This window comes from Marmota monax, unplaced genomic scaffold (genome assembly GCF_021218885.2).
Source record: "Marmota monax isolate L192 unplaced genomic scaffold, Marmota_monax_Labrador192_F-V1.1 WCK01_AAM20220418_F8-fsc00125, whole genome shotgun sequence".
Taxonomy (NCBI): Eukaryota; Metazoa; Chordata; class Mammalia; order Rodentia; family Sciuridae; genus Marmota; species Marmota monax.
In genome coordinates this window covers 6,984,431-7,003,886 of record NW_026695235.1, presented here as the reverse complement: position 1 = coordinate 7,003,886, position 19,456 = coordinate 6,984,431, and the positions used below count along the sequence as shown (strand labels likewise).

The 19,456-nt window shown below is 34.5% G+C and overlaps 1 protein-coding gene across 3 annotated transcripts in view; it reads right to left on the bottom strand.

Annotated features, from left to right (window-relative positions):
• The window catches only part of Dyrk1a (dual specificity tyrosine phosphorylation regulated kinase 1A), a 133,822-nt gene that overhangs the window by 81,484 nt on the left and 32,882 nt on the right, over positions 1-19,456 (bottom strand). For 2 of the 3 annotated variants that reach the window (XM_046439053.2, XM_046439052.2), the window contains exon 2: positions 4,932-5,017. The exons of the other annotated variant lie outside the window; for it this stretch is intronic. In XM_046439053.2, coding sequence (XP_046295009.1) covers positions 4,932-4,941 — 10 coding nt within the window. In that variant the 5' untranslated portion in view covers positions 4,942-5,017. The remainder of the gene's footprint in view (positions 1-4,931; positions 5,018-19,456) is intronic. 3 annotated transcript variants of the gene reach the window in all.

Below are 19,456 nucleotides of genomic sequence, written 5' to 3'. Positions count from 1 at the left end.
CCTACGAAATTCAGTGTTAAAATGGGGCTAACCAAGGGCTGGGGGTAGAGCTCGGTTGGTAGAGTGCTTGCCTTGTATGCACAAGGCCCTGGATTCAATCCCCAGCACCAAAGGGGCTGGAGGGGGGGGGGACCTCAAAAGTTTCCCATTATCTTTTACAAAAATATCAAACACTCTAGGGGCTGGGGCTGGGGCTTAGTGGTAGAGTGCTTGCCTAGCACATGTGAGGAACTGGATTCAATCCTTAGCACAACATAAAAAATAAATAAAATAAAGGTATTGTGTCCATCTATAACTAAAAAAAAAAATTTTTAATCAAACATTCATTTATATTACATGATGATTATTATCAATTATTTCTATATAGAAGCTTTTTAATAAAAACATGAAAGATAAGAAGGAACAGAAGTTAATGAGGAACTCTTAAGCCCATTTGAATAAATTTATTAAAATAAGCATCCAGATTAAGGTATTTATTTTTGGGTGTTCGGTGGCAAAAAACATTCTTTTTTGCAAGTATTAAAGTGCTTCCTAAATCCCAAGGATCCTGCTAGACCAAGGGCATACAAAGAAGGTAAGCCATAGCGCCCCGTGGCATTGAGGAACCATCAGACTGGCCTGAAACTTCCAAGTAAATATATGCAATGCCAGAAAAAGCATTAAGTAAAAACCACTAGCTAGAAAGAAATAATTCTAAGAGAAGAATAACTTCCACACTATTGGAAAAAGGAAGTACTTGCTGCTTTTTATTTTATACATATATGAAGCATTTGAACTTTCTCCTCCACTGAGAATGCACTATCACTTCTATTTTTCGAAACAGAAGATCTTTTGTCTATAAAATTAAGTTTTATTTTTCATTATAACAGTCAATGCCGACACAGTTAATACCAAACACATCTTGTAATACCACCGAGTAAAAACTGGCACACATTAATCAAACACCTTTCTGTATCAAGGTTCTTAAAAATTTTCAAGCCCTATGACCCAAAGCTAAACTCCTAGGAAGCAATTATAACAAAATTTGACATACTGCCAAACATTTATGCACTGATAATATGTTAGAGTCAATAAGGACATCAAATGTAATCTACCACCAGTTCACCAACCTGAATGGTTATTCACAATAATCTCAACTAATCAAAACCGGCATGAAGGGCAGGGAGAGCTGGAAAAATATGCCATGTGCAGTGAACACTAAAACTCTGGTTATATTTACTTGTACTTACCTGTATGTTTAAAAATTCCAAAAAAAAAAAAATTTTCACTGATTTTGTATTAAGTATAAAACAAGGAGAAACCTGAGAGCTAAAAATAAATCTAGTAGATTTATCATTTACTAAACAAACAAATAAACAAAAATCACTGACTCAATAAGAGAAAAACTGATATAAGCCAGAGAAAAGGAGAGAGATGCAGGAAAAGATGAGGTGTATAGGAGCGTATGGAAAAAAATTCCAAAAGGAGGCAAACTGACAACAGGTATCAAAATATTAAAATGTACACACCCTTTGATTCTTCCAATATGCCCTGTGTGTGATGGGATTAAAGAAATTGGATCTTTTAAACTTATAGATCTAATTTCTAATTATTCTGTAATAAATATTACAATTTCTATGCTCATTAGAATCTAATTGTTCTAAATGAAGATTTTTATCCTACAAAATTCATTTTAAAATGAATTAGAGAATACAATATTAAAAACTGTCCCAAATGGTATTAAGCACTTAAAATTCACATATAACAATGATGACAAAGACAGTGAACAAATCAGTTATGGTTTTTTGTTAGTTTTTGTTTTTGTTTTGCAGTACTAAGGATTGGACTTAGGGCCTCAAATGTGCTTGGCAAAAGCTATCACTAAGCAACACCCCTAGCCCCAAATCAGTACATTTTAAAAAATTACTATAGTTACTTATAAAACATATATACTCTGAAACCATTCCAAATTTTAAAGTGGCTAACATATAACTATAATTAAAAACAATTTTAGTTGTTAAAGAAAGCTATTTCAACAAAACAAAGAATGACATCAACTACTACATTGCAACAGATTTCCCCAAATAATGTTCCATGAGATGTTAGTGGGTACAAGTAAAAAAGTACAGAAAGGGAGATCTCTTACTCAAATAAACTGAAAAAAGTGCTGGCTTAAGCAGGCATCTTTCCACAGAAGCCTTTATGTAAATATGCTTGGTAATCTCCGAGGTAGTGCTTTTTCCAAACCTAAGCTCGGGAATGATTCCAAATCCTAAAAACACTGAACTTGGTTACTTCCAGGCTCACAGAATGACAGTGTCCTTAGATAAGATGATATCACTCATCACGAAGAGGATTAAATGGGCAAGGAAGGGACTATATGGGAAAGTCATCCAGGACAGTTACTTGAGTCTAGAGCTCCAGAGAGGAGAGGACATACAACACTTTTACCGTTTGAACATCAATGGGTCAGCTGACACCATTACAATGGATGCTACTACCCAGAAGAGTTTTCGGGTTGCTCTAGATGCACTGAATTCAAGTCTTTAAAATCTACCATAAATGCAGTTTATCTGTCTAAATATCTACCCTGTCCTCCAAATGAAAAGTGTGGCTTGATCCTTAAAAGCACAGGGATCCTTGCAGACCACCAACCACAGTACATGATACAAAGCAAACATTAGCCAAATAAATATTTGCTCACAGTGATTTTTCTTCAAAAAAATCAAAAATGAATCCAAATTCATTTCATTTGTGTTCTTAATTACATTTAAAAATATGCGAAAAAACTCTCAAATTTAACAACAGCAGGAAGATCTATATTCATGTGAATTAGAGATACATTAAAGTTTGGCTTTAGCTTGGGTTCAGTAAAACTCTATTTCTTCCCCCCTCCCCCCCAGCATTATTAAGGTATAACTGGGAAATAAAAATGTTACATATATAAAGCATACAATATGATATTGATAATGTATATGGTGTGAAATGATTACTAAAATCAAGTTATTCAACAGATCCATCACCTCAGTTAAAAGTAATGAATGTTGATAATCTTTATAAAGCTAAATAAGAAACTGGATTATGTCACAAATTTAATCTACAGAATTCTTCTAGGTTCTACCTTTTATAAAGTTAAGTATATAACTTTTACAAACCATTTTTACTCTTCTTTACTTTTTTAATTCCATTGAGGCTGTAAGGCTTTCACAAGTAAAAACTACTTGGGAATCCCTCATACCTTGTGAGAATAAACAGCAAGTTTGCTACTTCAAATTATCATGAAGGAAATCTCCAAAGTCATAATCATCATAGATAAATCTGAGACACCCCAAACATACTTTGTTCCTCTACTGACCTTCACTGAAAAGTGAGTACTACTTGGTAAAGTCAATGTGCAGTTTAGTGCCTAAGGAGCAATCTGAGAACTCACATGGCTTAGACATTCCTGCACCAAAAGTTCAAACTTATAAAATGTGACAACAAAAAATGTTCATAAGGGGCTAGGTTTGTGGCTCAGTGGTAGAGTGCTCACCCAGGACATGTGAAGGCCTGGGTTCAATCTTCAGCACCATATAAAAATAAATAAAATAAAGGTATTGTGTCCAACTATAACTAAAAATATTTTTTAAAAGTTCATAAAATTCTAAAACTATTTCTATAAGTAATTCTATTTATTTTCTATGATGGCGAGATTCAGCATCAGCATCATGTTGATTTTAACAATCAGCCATTGGGCCAGAAGACTGTGTTCCTAGCATACCTGCCATATGTACAGGCAACCATACACGTGCACACCTCTCTACATGCACTTGTGAGAGAACTGTATTACAGAGATATCAATCACTTTGACTTACACCAAAATTAGCAATAGTTTTACAAACAGTAAGTCCCTCAAGAATGTAACATATTATTTGATCTATAAAGTACAAATACTATATTTAACAAATTTCTTCATATAAAACAGTCTACATGAAATATGATTTTAAATATATCACTCTAAAATAAAAATGTGATAATTATTTTCATTCAGAAAATGTGTACCAGGAAAACACCCATCACAAAAAAATAGCTACATCACTAATTCAATTAGTTATCTCTTCAAGGTTTATAATTACTTCTTTTCCAGTTTCAGACTTTAGTTTACAATCAAATAAGATTATCTCAAACATAAGTCTCCTAGTTTAACAAAAGGCCTCACAATCTACTTGATTTAAGAACATACAACTTTAAAAGTTAATTACATTTTATCCATTAACTAAACTATATTTTCAAGAATGTTCCTTAAACACATCCACATTTAGAATAGCATCCATTTTCCATATACAAATAAGATCACTTCAGTAAGTCATAAAACAATCAAAAACATCCCTCCAAATGCCCTTACACTACTTCTCCTATATAAATATAAAGGATAAAAGAGGATGAAAGGGAAGGTAAGAAGGAGGGGAAAGAACAGAAACAAATGTGGGGAAGGAGGGAATGAGGAAAGAAAAAAAAAGACCACATTTTTAAGAGAATCATACACGAGTGCTAAATTCTTAATTTCATCATCAGTCTTAATAATAAATACACTACAAGCATCAACTCCTATAAGAGATTTGCTATGTTCTAATAGGATGAAAGGAGACATATACTCAACCATAAAAGTGAATATTTATTTTACTAACTGAAATAGTCCAATTCCCGCCAAAGTATTAGCCAACTTTTTAAAAGCTTAAACAAGGGCAATTACTAAGCTGTTTGTATTAACACCGCTACTTAAAAGAAAAAATTATCAAACTGAGTCCCAAATCCAAGTTTAATACATATCCCAACTACCTCTGCATTTACTAAATAATTCCCCCACACACTAAATACCGCCTATCAGAAAGCTCCCCCATTCAAAATATACCATCATTTCCCACATTTTCTTAGATAACCATAGTTTTACTGTATTTCAAAACTTGAGTCACCTGTATGCATCGTCTTCTTTCAAGTCTCATATCATCCTGATGGGGTGGGGGAAGGGAGGGAAGAGTCCAGCAGCAAAACTATAACACTGTGTGAAGAAAAACAGATTATGATAAGAGATAATGATGCAAGACAATTACCCCCTAACTGAGGGATATCTAATATAACTACAATCCCCAAAACACATAGCTAAAATCACTTCAAATTTGTGAAACTGGGTTACTATCATTTAGGCTTGCTTAAATAATTTACCTTAATCTTCATTAATCAAAATCAACTGCATATAAAAACACAAAATATTCAGCTGCCAGGGAAAAGAAAAATGGTTTTACAATGTGCCTACCACCAATAAAAATTTGAATTTCTAGATATCAAATAAACATGAAGGTTCCATATTATTCTATATAATTGGGGGGGTCCTACATTTTGTAATCTTCCATCAATTCACAAATTAATATGTATGCAAATTCACCTTCCATAGTGACTTACAATCAAGGCAGAGATAATGAAAGTTACTTCAAAGGAAACATTGGTAGGATATCAAGCTACCAATGTTATTTGCAAATTAAGTTCGAAGATACCTCTCAACTGATTCCCCAAGTTCACAAGCCCTCTTGCTCATTAAGTGGTTTCTTTTTATTTTATTATAATTCTCTTACACTACTTTCCTCTTTCGTATTTATTGCTTCCACTGTTATTTCATGACTGAGAACACATGATAATAGCAAAAAGTCAGGGACAAATACAGGCTAAGCCCTAACTTACAAATGAATTGAGTCAAAAAAGTTATTTTTTTAAGTAAACACTGAAATTCAATGAGTATTCTATCAGAAACAATGCTGCTTATGTTGGTCAAGTTCCCAAGCTAGCCAAAAGAAACAATTTAGGTAGTTCAGAAGGTGTCATTTAATTATAAGTGACCAACAAGAAAAAGCTACAAAAATAAAATCAAAAGAAATAGTGCATAAAAAATATAAAATCTGATTCTATGGATTAAAATTACATTGTAGTTATCTAAAAATTATGTACTGTGACTAACATTCCTTATGAGCTTTTACTTATTTACACCAACTGATTAAAGAGAAAAAAGTAAGTCTTTTCCCATGTAGAAATTTTAGGAACAGATTTTCTAGAATTATAATAGGCAAGAGTTAAAGAGAAGAAAATATAGAAGTGTCATGCTTTCAATATTTAATACACGAGAAAAATTCTTCATTCTTCCTTATAAGATGATCAAGTTACATTGCAGAAAAATCAATAGCATTAACTGGGATTTCAAGTGAAATTCTAAAAACAAAGGACATTTATTACTCCCCTCAAAAGCCTGGGAATAGTCACAACCTTTAAGAGGGGGTAAAAATGGCAAAAAACACAAGACTTTGGAATGCGGTTACAAACCAAAGTTATTAATAAGAACAACAGGACAAAGGACATTTGTAAAGTAAACACTTATTGTGCACCCAGCACTCAGCTAAGACATTCAAGTAATCTCCTAAGAGCCTTCAAAGTAAATAGTGTTACTTCCATTGCATCAATGTGAAAAGCAGGGATTAAAGAAACTAACTAGAATAAGGTCACAGTTTGCAAACTGGTAATACACCAAAGTTCACCTCCCCAAGATACTCCCCATTAATGATCACTAAAATGGCTATGAGAGACCATTAAAAAGATGCAAAAATCCAAGTATGCCTGAGCCTGATTTAGAACATGCTTCTGCCTCAACCATCCCCAACATGGGAAGAACGAGGGAGGGTGGGATGGAAGTTAGGGGGAGAATTTAGTCTAACAGAGACATTTTGATTCCAACCCACAACAGTGTGCTATATATTCCCTCTACTCTCACCCCCAAAATGTTAAAGGAGATAAATCAAAAAAAGATAGGGCTGGGGATGTAGCTCAGTTGGTAGAGTACTTGTCTAACATCCCAAAGGCCCTAGATTCAAACCCCAGCACCACAAAAAAAAAAAGAGAGAGAGAGAGAGAGAGAGAGAGAGAGAGAGAGAGAGAGAGAGAAAGGTAAAAATCAATAGCAGAAGAATCATTTTTGCCCTAAATCCTTAGGAAAGAGAAAAGATCATGAAGAATTATAAACATAGGTCTTAGATCATAGCACTTCAATGGCATTTTGGAAGGGGGGAGTACCTGAAATGAGTGTTAAATGGAGATAGAATCATGTTCTGAAGAACTAATATAACCAAATAAGCACCAGGGAGAAGTTTAAGAACGAACAGCTAGGGCTGGAGTTTTGGCTAGTGATAGAGCACTTGCCTGGCATGTATGAGGCCCTGGGTTCAATCTTCAGCACCATAAATAGATAGATACATAGATACATAGATACATAGATACATAGATAGACAGATAAATAGTCTGCTGGCAACTAAAAATATTTTTAAAAAGAAAGAACAACTAAGTGGGTTAAATAAAATGTTGTCCACAATATTTGCTATCTCAACCACCAAATTATTACTCAGTCTCTGGACTCTCATCTGGACCCAGAAAAGATTACATTGAGCACTAAGTATTTGGACATCCCCAAAAATACAGGAATTCAAGAGAGAAATATCTCAATGCATAATGCATTGACAAATATTCTTTACACAACCAGAGGGGAGACACTGCATGGTTTCTAGGACTAAGCTATGATGGATAAGTGTAACATAATAATACAGAAACCCGGTCATTCTTTCAAAATATGTCAACTATTTTGCTTGCTGTCCTTTGTCTTCTTTCAGTGAATGTAACATTCATAATGATGTGTACAACTAACTTCTAATACTGGAGAGTATATCATATAAAGTAGATATTAGTTAGTACGTCTATCATACGTAAACCTAAGTCCCAGAGGCCTCATTTCTAGCCCAGCCCTCATAGAAGGGCTCCACGCCCACATTTCTAAGAGCTCAGTGAACTGAGCTTGCATGTCCCAGTTATGTTCTACTGCACCTAGATATCTTTAATGGGCACTTTATATTTTACTTTAACTCACTTAGTCTCCATAATTACATAAATACAACTATCATCTCCATTTTTTAAAGGAAAGAAAACTAAGGCCCAGAGAAAACAAGTCACGCCAAGTTACACATGACTAGTAGAGAAGATCAGAATCAAATCCAAGGTCTGGAATGGTGGCTCAGTGGTAGAGCACTTGCCTAGCATCTGTGAGGCACTGGGTTCAATTCTCAGCACCACATATAAATAAATAAAATATAAGGTCCACTGACAACCAAAAAAAATATGAAAAAAAAAAAAATCAAAGCAACTTGACTCCAAAGCCACTGCTCTCAGCCCCTAAGTTAAAATGAATTTACCATGTACCCATAGTTTCCCATACTTGGAGGAGATGGGAGGAAGGACCAGGAAGAAAGGGGAAATGCCATTTCTCTTTTGTGTATTCTCAGACTTGATTATTTAGTGTCACCATTAGACTAATATCACTTTAGGGCTACAGCCCTAACCATCCAGGACTCTTTCCTTTTGTGTGTACCACATCCATTCACAAATTCTTATGGTGGAGTTCACCTTAGAAAGGTCTTTCAAACTGGCCTCAATTACTCCACTTCTATTAATTCCATCTTGGTCAAGATTCTGGTCATATTTGGACTCAAGTCTTCACCCATTACTGACCATTCTCATCAGAATTATATACCTTTAGAACATTCATTCCAATCCAATTATATGCAATTATGCTGTTCAGAAGCTAGAATTGCTGAACAATAAATCTTTTCTCCATTTCAAATTCAAAATTTCAAAATTTTTCCCACCATTTTTATTTCAATTACACTATTTTATGATTATAAAAAATTAGGTGCTCATTGTTTTTAAGAAACCAAAGGATATAAAATAGGTATAAAACACCGAAGTCACACAAAATTCTACCAAAGTCTGGCAGTGGAATTTATATGGTTTTTTTTTCCTTTTTAAATTGTGTATCAACAATTTATATTTGCATCATCTGGTTTTTGTTTGGGGGGATTTGGGGGGGAGGTGCAGTACCAGAGATCCAACCAAGGGACTCATGCATGTTAAGCAAGTACTCTACCACTGAGCTGCATTCCCATCCTTGTTTTCATTTTATTTTGCAACAGGGTCTTACTAAGTTGTCAAGGCAGGCCTGGGACTTACACTCCTTCTGCCTCAACCTACCAAGGTGCTAAGATTGAAGACATGTGCCACTGTGCCCAGCAATCATTACTTTTAATGGGTACCTAGTACTCTACTGCACAGATGTAAATGTCTTTCAAGCAAACACCTATTGAGAGATGTGTTTTGTTTCCAAATTTACATTATCATGAATTTTAAACCTTGGAATCTGCTTCTAACCATATGCTAATAGAAATTAAGAGCAAAGTGATATGAACAAAATACAAAGCCATCATGATTTTTCAAAATCTCTTCTACTGACAAGTATTATTTTGCATCACCTACACAAAATGTATTCAAACTTTCCATTACTCAAATCAATTCTAGACAATACGAGGAATTTAAGAGAGTGGCAGATGATCTTGAGGAGCTATGGAATCAAACAAGGTTCAAATGCAGTAATTCATACTATCTGCTACTATATTCCCCTCCCTAATTTTAAATCTGGGGTATTCTCACTTTACTATGCATTCCCTAAACAAAGTGGTATCTACCAGACAAAAGATATTTAGGAAGAATATGTGGACTCAGTAGCCTGCAAGCCTTTCTCATGATTAGTTTATAAGATACATATTAAGAAAGTGCCCTGTTTCTCTTTTCTAATAGTACTAACTTTTCTAAACAGGATTGTCTAAAGTATAATAGATACACACATGTATAATTTTATCTATAAAATGTTATGTATAATTTACATTTGTGTGTCCATACATATACTTAGTTGGTTATACACACTTTTATATGTATAATTATATATAATTTTATAAACCATTGCTTTTAATTATCCTTGAGTTTCAGAAATACAGAAAAATAACAAGGCCAGAAAAATCAAAAACACAGTCATTAACAGCTTACATTCCTCCAATAAGCCAATTACTAAGAGTAGTAAATTAGTTTAGTTTTACTTTACCTTGCTACACTTTTGAAAAACTTATAGAGAAATGTCACCTTCTTTTTTTAAATTTTTTATTTGTTTTAATTAGTTATATATGATAGTAGAATACATTAGTGCACTTTGATATATCATACATAGGTGGGATATAATTTCTCATTTTTCTGAGTGTACATGTTGCAGAATCATATTGGTCACATAGTCACATAGATACATAACAGTAATAATATCTGTTTCATTCTAGTATCCTTCCTATATCCATACTCCCCCTCGCATCACTTCCTTCTACCTAATTTAAGGTAACACTATCAAGTGGGATTCACCCCAGGGATGCGGGGTTGGTTCAACATGATACAATAAATGTAATTCATCATATTAGTAGACTTTAAAACAAGAATCATATGATCATCTCAATAGATGCAGAAAAAGCACTTGATAAAATATAGCATACCTTCATGTTCAAAACACTAGAAAGGGGTTGGGTTTGCAGCTCTGAGGTAGAACGCTTGCCTAGCATGTGTGAGGCCCTGGGTTTGATCCTCAGCACCACATAAAAATAAATAAATAAAACAAAGATATTAAAAAAAAAACCACTGGAAAAACTAGAGATGGTAGGAACATACCTTGTAAAAGCTATATATGCTAAACCCAAGGCCAGCATCATTCTAAAATGGAGAAAAACTGAAAGCATTCCCGCTAAAAACTGGAACAAGACAAAGATATCCTTTCACCACTTCTATTCAACATTATTCTTGAAACATTAGCCAGAGCAATTAGACAAAGAAATTAAAGGGATACAAATAGATAAAGAAGAATTCAAACTATCACTATTTGCTGATGACATGATTCTATATCTAGAAGATCCAAAAAATTCTACCAGAAAACTTCTGGAACTAATAAATGAATTCAGCAAAGTAGCAGGATATAAAATCAACACCTATAAATCAAACGCACTCCGATATATCTGCGATGAATCCACTGAAAGAGAAATTAGGAAAACTACTCCATTAATAATAGCCTCAAAAGAAAAAAAAATAAAATACCTGAGAATCAATCTAACGAAAGAGGTGAAAGACTTTTACAATGAAAACTACAGAACACTATAGGAAGAAATTGAAGAAAACCTCAGATGATGGAAAGATCTCCCATGTTCCTGGATAGGCAGAACTAATATTGTCAAAATGGCCACCTTCTTAAAAATTCTTATATTTAGACTTATATTTCAGGACACCTGTTATCCTCCAAATAGTCCATGTCTTTCACTTTCAGCACTAACCTCAGATGTTACTTCTTCCCATTCTGCCCCCTGGTTTCTATATTCATTTCACTTTCTTTTTTTCACTCCCTCCAAAAGAAATATTTGAACTCTATTCTCTCCCCTAACTTTTCACTCAATATCTAGTTCCAATAAGCTGCAGGCTGGCTGCCATGTTACTGCTACTACCTCAACTCACTGTGTCTGAACTACAGTCCACTTCCCATTTCTACTCCCAGGACCATCACTCTACAATAACTTCACACAGTCTTTATCTACACTAAATAATCTTAGTGATTTGCAAAATGCCTTGGGCCTTTCTGTTCTTCTCCATGCCCATTTTAATGACTTTCTTCCTGGTCCTTTCTGCACCCACCCTATTACAAATGAGTGTCTCCCAAGCCTGATGGTTTTTTAGAGAAAAAAACTGAGAGACTGTACTCCAAAGATCCTAATTCATTAAACATGTATAAAGATAACAAGAACTTCCAGATGATTCCTGGACACAGCCAAGCTTGAGTACTACTGTACTTAAAGACATCTTATAACTTGACCCAATACACATCATCTTCCTGAAACAAATGGCTTTCAATCTGTATTTAATAGCTCTATAATTTAGGGACATTCATTCAAACCTCTTTGCCCTGTTCTCAGAGTTCAACAGGACATTCCATAAAATGCATTTAACCTCCTTCTGCATCAATGCTCAAGTCATTTGAGCCCGACCTAAAACTTGTCCCTTCTTCAAAATCACCTTAAGTCCAGTTTAAAGTCACTCTACCCTCTTCTCTGAACCTGCATTTATATCTTGTGAACTCTTTATGTTACATACTCACCCCAGTGAACAGACTGTCATGGTAGAAAAGAAACAATGAAAATATTGTTTTATGTAGAAAAGTGGGTTATAAAAGCAGTACACAGATACCATATGATATTTGTTTTTTAAAAGAAAAGTTATACACAGAAAGAGTGGTAGGTTATGAACAAAATGTAGTTATCTCTGGAGAGAATTCTGCAAGGAATTCTTATTTTTATCCTCTGTATTTTCTAAATTTTCTAAAAATGAACATTTTTTGTGTTGAAACAAATCTTAAACCTAGAAACATAAACCTTAAAATTTTCCATCTAGAATTTTCTCGATCAATGGAAATTCTGTAAGAATGACTGGCATAATATTGTATCATCAATCACACAAGATGACTTATTTATTAATGTCAAGATTCCCACATTTAAACTTCAAATTCCAGTGGTCTCATTAAACAGAATATTCTACTTTTGAGACCCCATTTACAATCTTGCAAATCAATTACACACAGGCATGCTATTCCTCTATTAATACAGGCAGGGTTTTGTTTTGTGTGGGGCTGTCCTTTCAGTCAGTTCTATAGACCAAAAACATACAATAACTGTTTATAAGACCAGAAGTGACACAATAGGTGAAAAAAACAGAATTAATATTAAAATAAGTCTCAGGAGTAAAAAAGCCTGGAAAACCTTTAAAACACCATTATTAATTACCCTCTTCTTAAGCACAGTAAAAACCTAAATACAGTGAAAATTTATCCATTTCAAAGAATAAGTCTCATGTTAAATTATTCTACTCTCACTCCTCAGTCACAAATTATATCCTAAATCCTCTATACCAACTTAAGTTTATGCTGTTTGTTCTATGCTCTGGGGCAAACAAAAACTGAAAATAGCTATACAATGTCTACAAAACACTCTTCAGAGACACAGACGTATTCCTTGGTTTCTTCTCCAACTGAACATCAAACCTCAATCTTTCATCTTAATAAATCTCATTGAACTGTTTTTGCTCAAATCTTATGCTTTGATTCTCAATTTATGATCTCCAAATGTGTACACAATATAAATATAGTGTCGGCAACACTAACATTTCTATATAGTTTTCTCCATTATAATTCTTAAGTCTGTAGCACTTAGTTTATGTTCCATTTGTACTCTATTTTGCCTCATGTTCTGTCTCTGCAACAAAGATTATGGTACACCCACACGATAAAATACCATGAAATCATTTAAATTCTTATAACCACAGTACATAAGGGGGCAAGTTGTACATTACAAAGATCTCACAACTAAAATTTTCCAATATATCTAGGCTACTCATTTATCGATATTTTCAAATTGTTAAGAAATCTAAACTAAAAAACAAAAAACCCTCTGCAGATAAATGAATATGAACGATTCAAGCTTGTGTTGCTCATCAGTCCCAGTATGCTGTTATAGTTTATATTATTACCTCCTCCTTTTCAGTCTTATCTCCTACTACACAGTCTCCCCAAATCCATGGTAGAGCTGCAGTGGACAAAGTCTCATTCCCCAAATTAGATTTTTTAGCTCAGAGAATTCCACAGCCATCTCTGCCTGTCAATACCCACTAAAGCTCAAGGCCAACGATTTCTTCCCCAGAAAGTCCCATACCACACACTTACAGACACGACTGTCTCCTAAACCCTGACATAATGGTATTTATACCATGATAATCACCCCCACTCTGCCCTGAACTGTAACTGTTCTAGCCTTGAAAGCAGGGGAAACTCTGTTCACCTCACCCTCCAAAAGCCCAGCTTCCACAATTACAGCTGATACTAAGTAAAGGATAAAAAGAAAATGTAATTGTCAAACTAACTCAGAGCCTAAAATATCTACTTTAGGTTGCCTCACTAAAACAATTTAAACAGTTTAAATTTTTAAATATTTATAATGAGCCTTTATAATAAGCACAATTAAATGATACCTGCAACCCAAAGATAGAATGAATGAGTTTGCTGTGGTTTGGCTCATAATTCAATCCAGTGCAAATGGCACAAAGGCTGGTATTTTTGCTAAAGGATAATTGTTAATATGAGCCTTAAAATATTTCATATAATTATATGCTACATAAACATTTGTAATCAGATAAAGCTTGAAAATGCTTTGGCTTTTTTCTTTTTCTTTTAAGCAACAAGCATATTTTCTGAAAAGAATATTCTTAAATGTGGACTTACTAATAAAGTATTAGAAAATCAGGTGGGTAAAAATATCAGTAACTGTTGAGCAGAAGAGAGGGATATGAGACCTCATTATATTATTCTCTATATTTTACTATATGCTTTAAGTTTGCCATAAACTTTTTTTTTCTTAATTAAAGCAATATGAGAAAAGCGTTAGAAGTACAGCAATCTTCAAACTGTGAGAGCGCCAGGTGTAGTGGTGCAGGCCTGAAATTCCACCTAAAATCCCAGCAACTTGGGAGGCTCAAACAGGAAGATCTGAATTTCAAGGCAAACCTCTGGTAACTTGTTGAGATCCTGTTCCAAATTTTAAAATTATTCAAAGAGGGGGGTGGGCCCAGATAGCTCAGTGGTAGAGCACCCCCAGCATTGCAAAAATTAAAAATCAAAGGTGGGGGGGGCTACCAGACCAAAGCAGCTAACAAAAAAAAAAAAAACTTTTGAAATTCAGTAATAATTTTATGATGAGAGAACTTACAAACTTACTATGACTGAGCAAAATCTGTGGGAGTGTTTTTGTTTTGTTTCTTTTTGAGGAAAGGATGAAAACTGCTTAGAAAACTAACTCCCATGAAATATTGTTTTTAAGTATGTCATTAATAAAAACATACCTATGTACACTTTGATTTCTGTAAGTTTCTTAGAATGTGTTTACAAGTGTAGAACTCTGATATGAAAATTTAGAGAGTTGAGGTAAAATTCAGATACCATCAGCTAGCTTTATAGGATCAATAAAACTCAAACTTCCTAGTGCCAAAGTCCACAATAGAGATAAATCCCTCTACCAATATGAACCAGCTTACAATTCTGTAACCAGTCCTGGAGGAAAATAATTGCACAGTCTAACAATTTCCCCCACAATTTTTTTAGTTACCCAAAGTTGTATTCAATTTTTAGCTTCACATGTTCTCATATTACACAGAATAGCACATTCTTCATGAAATCTAATATCAATTACTTACACATATTGAATTTATTATCAGACTTAGAGCTAAGAGGCCTTCAACTTCACTTCATTCAGATCAATCCTTTTTACCGGATGTGGAAATGAGGTTTAGAGGGTTGTGTCCCTTACTTATGAGTATCTGAAAAAGGTATGATTATCAAACCAATGATAAAAGCAAAATAATATTCAACATTGTATTCAAAGTACACTGCCACACAGATGTGTAAATATACATGTGTGTACAATAAAGAGTATGAGCCTGTGGGTCATGGTGGCACTCCCCTGTAACCCCAGCACCTCAGGGGGCTGAGGCAGGAGGATCACAAGTTCAAGGTGCAAGTTCAAGGCCAGCCTCGGCGAGGCCCTAAGCAATTCAGTGAGACTCTATCTCTAAGTAAAACACAAAATAGGGCTGGGGATGTGGCTCAGTGGTTAAGTGCACCCAAGTTCAATCTCTAGTACTCCCCTCCCCCCCAAAATATGAGCCTTAGATATATATAAATGAAAATGCTAAGGAAAATTTCAAGAAAGATTAAAATCGATCTTTAACAGCAATATTTCCAGACAAGGAAGTGGGACTATGGATATGATGGGACAAGAATGAGGGAAGAGCTGAGAGAGAGAAGATGGTGACACACATCTATTTACACTTCAGTAACTTCAACAATGAGAACATATACATGCCCAGTGATTCAACTGAGAGACAAATTTACATAAATGAACACAATATTCTAAAAACCAATGATGTCCATGACAATAAATATTAAATTATTCATTCACTTCTCCAACAATACATGCCACACACTGAAGACATGAGGTGGTACTTTCTGTCACTATGCCTCCCTTCATAGACTTCACAGTACAATGTAGGAAACAGAAGTGTGTGTGTGTGTGTCAATCACACTGATATGTAACTACAAACTGTACTAAGAGTATAACTTAAGTACAGAATGCCAAAGGGGAGAACATGGAGGGAAAACAATTTAGATTTAAAAAGAGGGAATATCAGAACTAACCTTCTCAGGAGTTTACAGGTAAGGTTAACATAAAGCTTCACAATTCTTTTAATTTCCAGATCCACATGAAAACATTTGGTAAGAAAATTTAAAACTTCCAAAAAATAAGTAATTAGGGATCTGGAAGAACTGGGACACTTCAGTCAAGACAAGAGTAAATCAATGCCTTCAAATTATAGATGGAATAGTAAACAGAGTGAATAGGCTTGCTCCCTGTAGTTTAAGATAGAACTACAACCAAGAGTAAGTATGATGTTACAGGAAAGTAGGTAGAAAATAAATAAAAAGAATAAAGGCATCAGTAATGGGACAGATGCTTCAAGGATGGCAGTTCCCAGTCACCTCTGCAGAGCCTGGGACCTAGAACATCTACCTTGGCCAAGATTCCAACATTAGATGAGAAACAGGATTCAATTCCCCATGAGTCCACTCAGCTAACATGACCTTTCACTCAAAGGCGTTATCACCCATTTCACTAATGTACTGAGTATCCCTCATCCAAACAGCTTGAGACCAAAAGTGATTTATACTTCTAAATTTTTCAGATTTTAGTCTATTTTCACATACATAATGAGAGACGGTGGGCCTCGAGCCTAAGAACAAAATTAATTTGTTTTATATGCATCTTACAAAACCTAAAGTGACTTTTATAATATTTTAAATAATTATGTACATGAAACAAAATTTATGCATACTCCATCATTACATTTACAGCATCATGTCAACACTCTAAAAGTTTCAGATTTTGGAGCATTCTGGACTTCAGACTTTTTGATTAAGGATGTTCAATCTGTATTTAAAAATTTGCCTATTCCACAAAATATAATCAGGAGAACAGCTTAAGATTTAAAAGAAAACTGCCTCCTCCACTGAGCTTTCCCCCACCTCCTCAGCTTCTATACTTGCTCAGAATGGTTACACAATAAGAGCAAAAACATAGCTTGGAATCTTGAGGCAGGATATTTGTTTATATTGAACCCTTCTGAAGCCACACATTCCCAGTTCACAGTCCCACCCCAACCTTCCTCAACAAGGCCCCTAACTGTGATAATTTATATATTCTTCCAGGCATCTACAAAGGAGTGTACACCTTACAGGCAATAGTAATCCTCGATATCCTGCTTTGGGCTATGAGAAAGCACTAGCACTGACTGGCTCTCCTACTGTAAAAAACAAGAAATAGAACAAAACATTTAAATTCAATGTCTCCTGACAAAGGACGAATGACAGTAGAAGAGTATGCTCTCTGAAGAAGGCGTTATGACTGCCCTGGTTCTCTAAAGACAATTTCCCAACATGGCGGAGGGGACTAGCATCCAAGGAAAGTACAGCAATCCTGCTGAGATGTGAAAGTGAAGAATAGAATTCCAGGCAGCTGACACAGCTAGAAATCTTTGACAGGGGATGAAAGAGAAGAGAATTCTGTAGAAAGACATCTCCAGAAGACTGTGTAGGGAACCCATGAGGAGGACATGAGTGCATATAACCAGGGTAAAACCACCTAAGCATTAGCATAAACTGCTTAGAAGTTGAAAACAGAACAAAACTGAAGAATAAATAAGACTGAGAAATATTAAGGCCAGAGTGGGAAAAATCTCAAAAACACCTTGTAATAGTCAATTTTATTTGTCAACTTGACTGAGCCATAGGGTCCCCATTTAGTCAACCATTATTCTGGGCATGTTTACATATTGGGAATCCTCAGCCTCCATAATCACTTGAGCCAATTTTTCACAATAAATTCATATAAATCCTCTATTGCTACTACTGTGTTTCTGGAGAACCCCAACTACCACACACCTCCTTAACATTCCCTTCCCTTTTTCAGGATTAAACCAAGACTACATTCACAGGAAGACTCAGTTTGAATAGAAATCATGCCTGACCATACTGGAAAGGGCTATGAGTCACCTTGAACTTTTCCTAGATCTTCCCTAATAAAGTATAAAATCAAGCCTATACAAATTCAAGATGACTAAATAAGACTTCTAGTACAAAAACTAACACTCTTAGAAGGAAGACACAGTATTCAATCAAAAATTAGTAGGCAAGCAAAGAGAAAAATATGATCGAGTCAATCTCGAGTTCGATGAGGCTAATTTAGCAGACAAAAATTTTTAGAGAAGCTATTTTACATATTCAAAAAATGAATTTAATGAAATGACATGATCTTTGAATGTGTGAACAGACAGGGTATCTCAGCAGAAGAATTATAACCACAAAAATTATAAAACAAACTTTTAAAACTGAAAAATACAATAACCAAAATAAAAAATGTACCGGATACAATTAACAGAATAATAGCAAAAATCAGCAAATTTGAAGATGGACCAATACAAATCATCCAATTTAAAATAGTGAAGAAAAAAGAAGAGGCCCTTAGAGACCTATGGAACAGTATCAAATTTTCTAACATACATGTAAATGAAATCAAAGAAAAAGAAAGTGACAAAAGGGCAGACAAATATTTGAAACCATCACAGTTAAAAATACCTCAAATTATAAGCAATCACGAGTGTTCCACAGTTTAAAATCAAAGATAAAAGAGATAATCTTAAAAACAGCCAAAGAGAAAAAAAGACTCTATATATACAGAGGAATAAACATGGTAATTAACACTGACATCTCATCAGAAAAGACAGAAGCTAAGAGGTGGTTCTGTGTAGACCTGTGATCCCAACCACTCTGGTTTTCCCAGGAGGAACATGAGTTCAAGGTTAACCTAGGCAACACAGTGAGACCTAGTTTATTCTTTAAAAAAAAAAAAAAAATCCAGAAGGCAGTAAAACTCCATTAAAGTACTAGAGGGAAAAAATTTTTTGCTTGTTTTTTTTAATCCAGAATTCTGTATCCAAAGAAAATAATCTTTAAACCTAAAAGTGAAATAGACACTTGCAGATAAAAAATTTTAAATTAAAGAAAAAAAAAATCTGAGAAAAGTCTTTGCCACTAGACCTGGACTACAAGAAATGCTAAAGTGTTCTTCAGACTGAAGGAGAATTTAAAACTACACAAAGGAATGAAGAGAGCCAGAACTGTAGATAGTTGAGTAAATATTCACAAATAGCATTTTTGCCTTTCATTAATTTCATTAAAAGACAACTGACAGTTTAAAACAAAAATAAATTGTTGTTTAAAACATGCTAAAGTCAAAAAATAATGTAAGATATAAGGAGGAATACAAAACATGGAAAAAATTGCACAAAGGAGAGGGGCAGCTAGAGAGAGTCAATACTGTTTACGGTTTTTAAATTTGGGAAGTGGGGA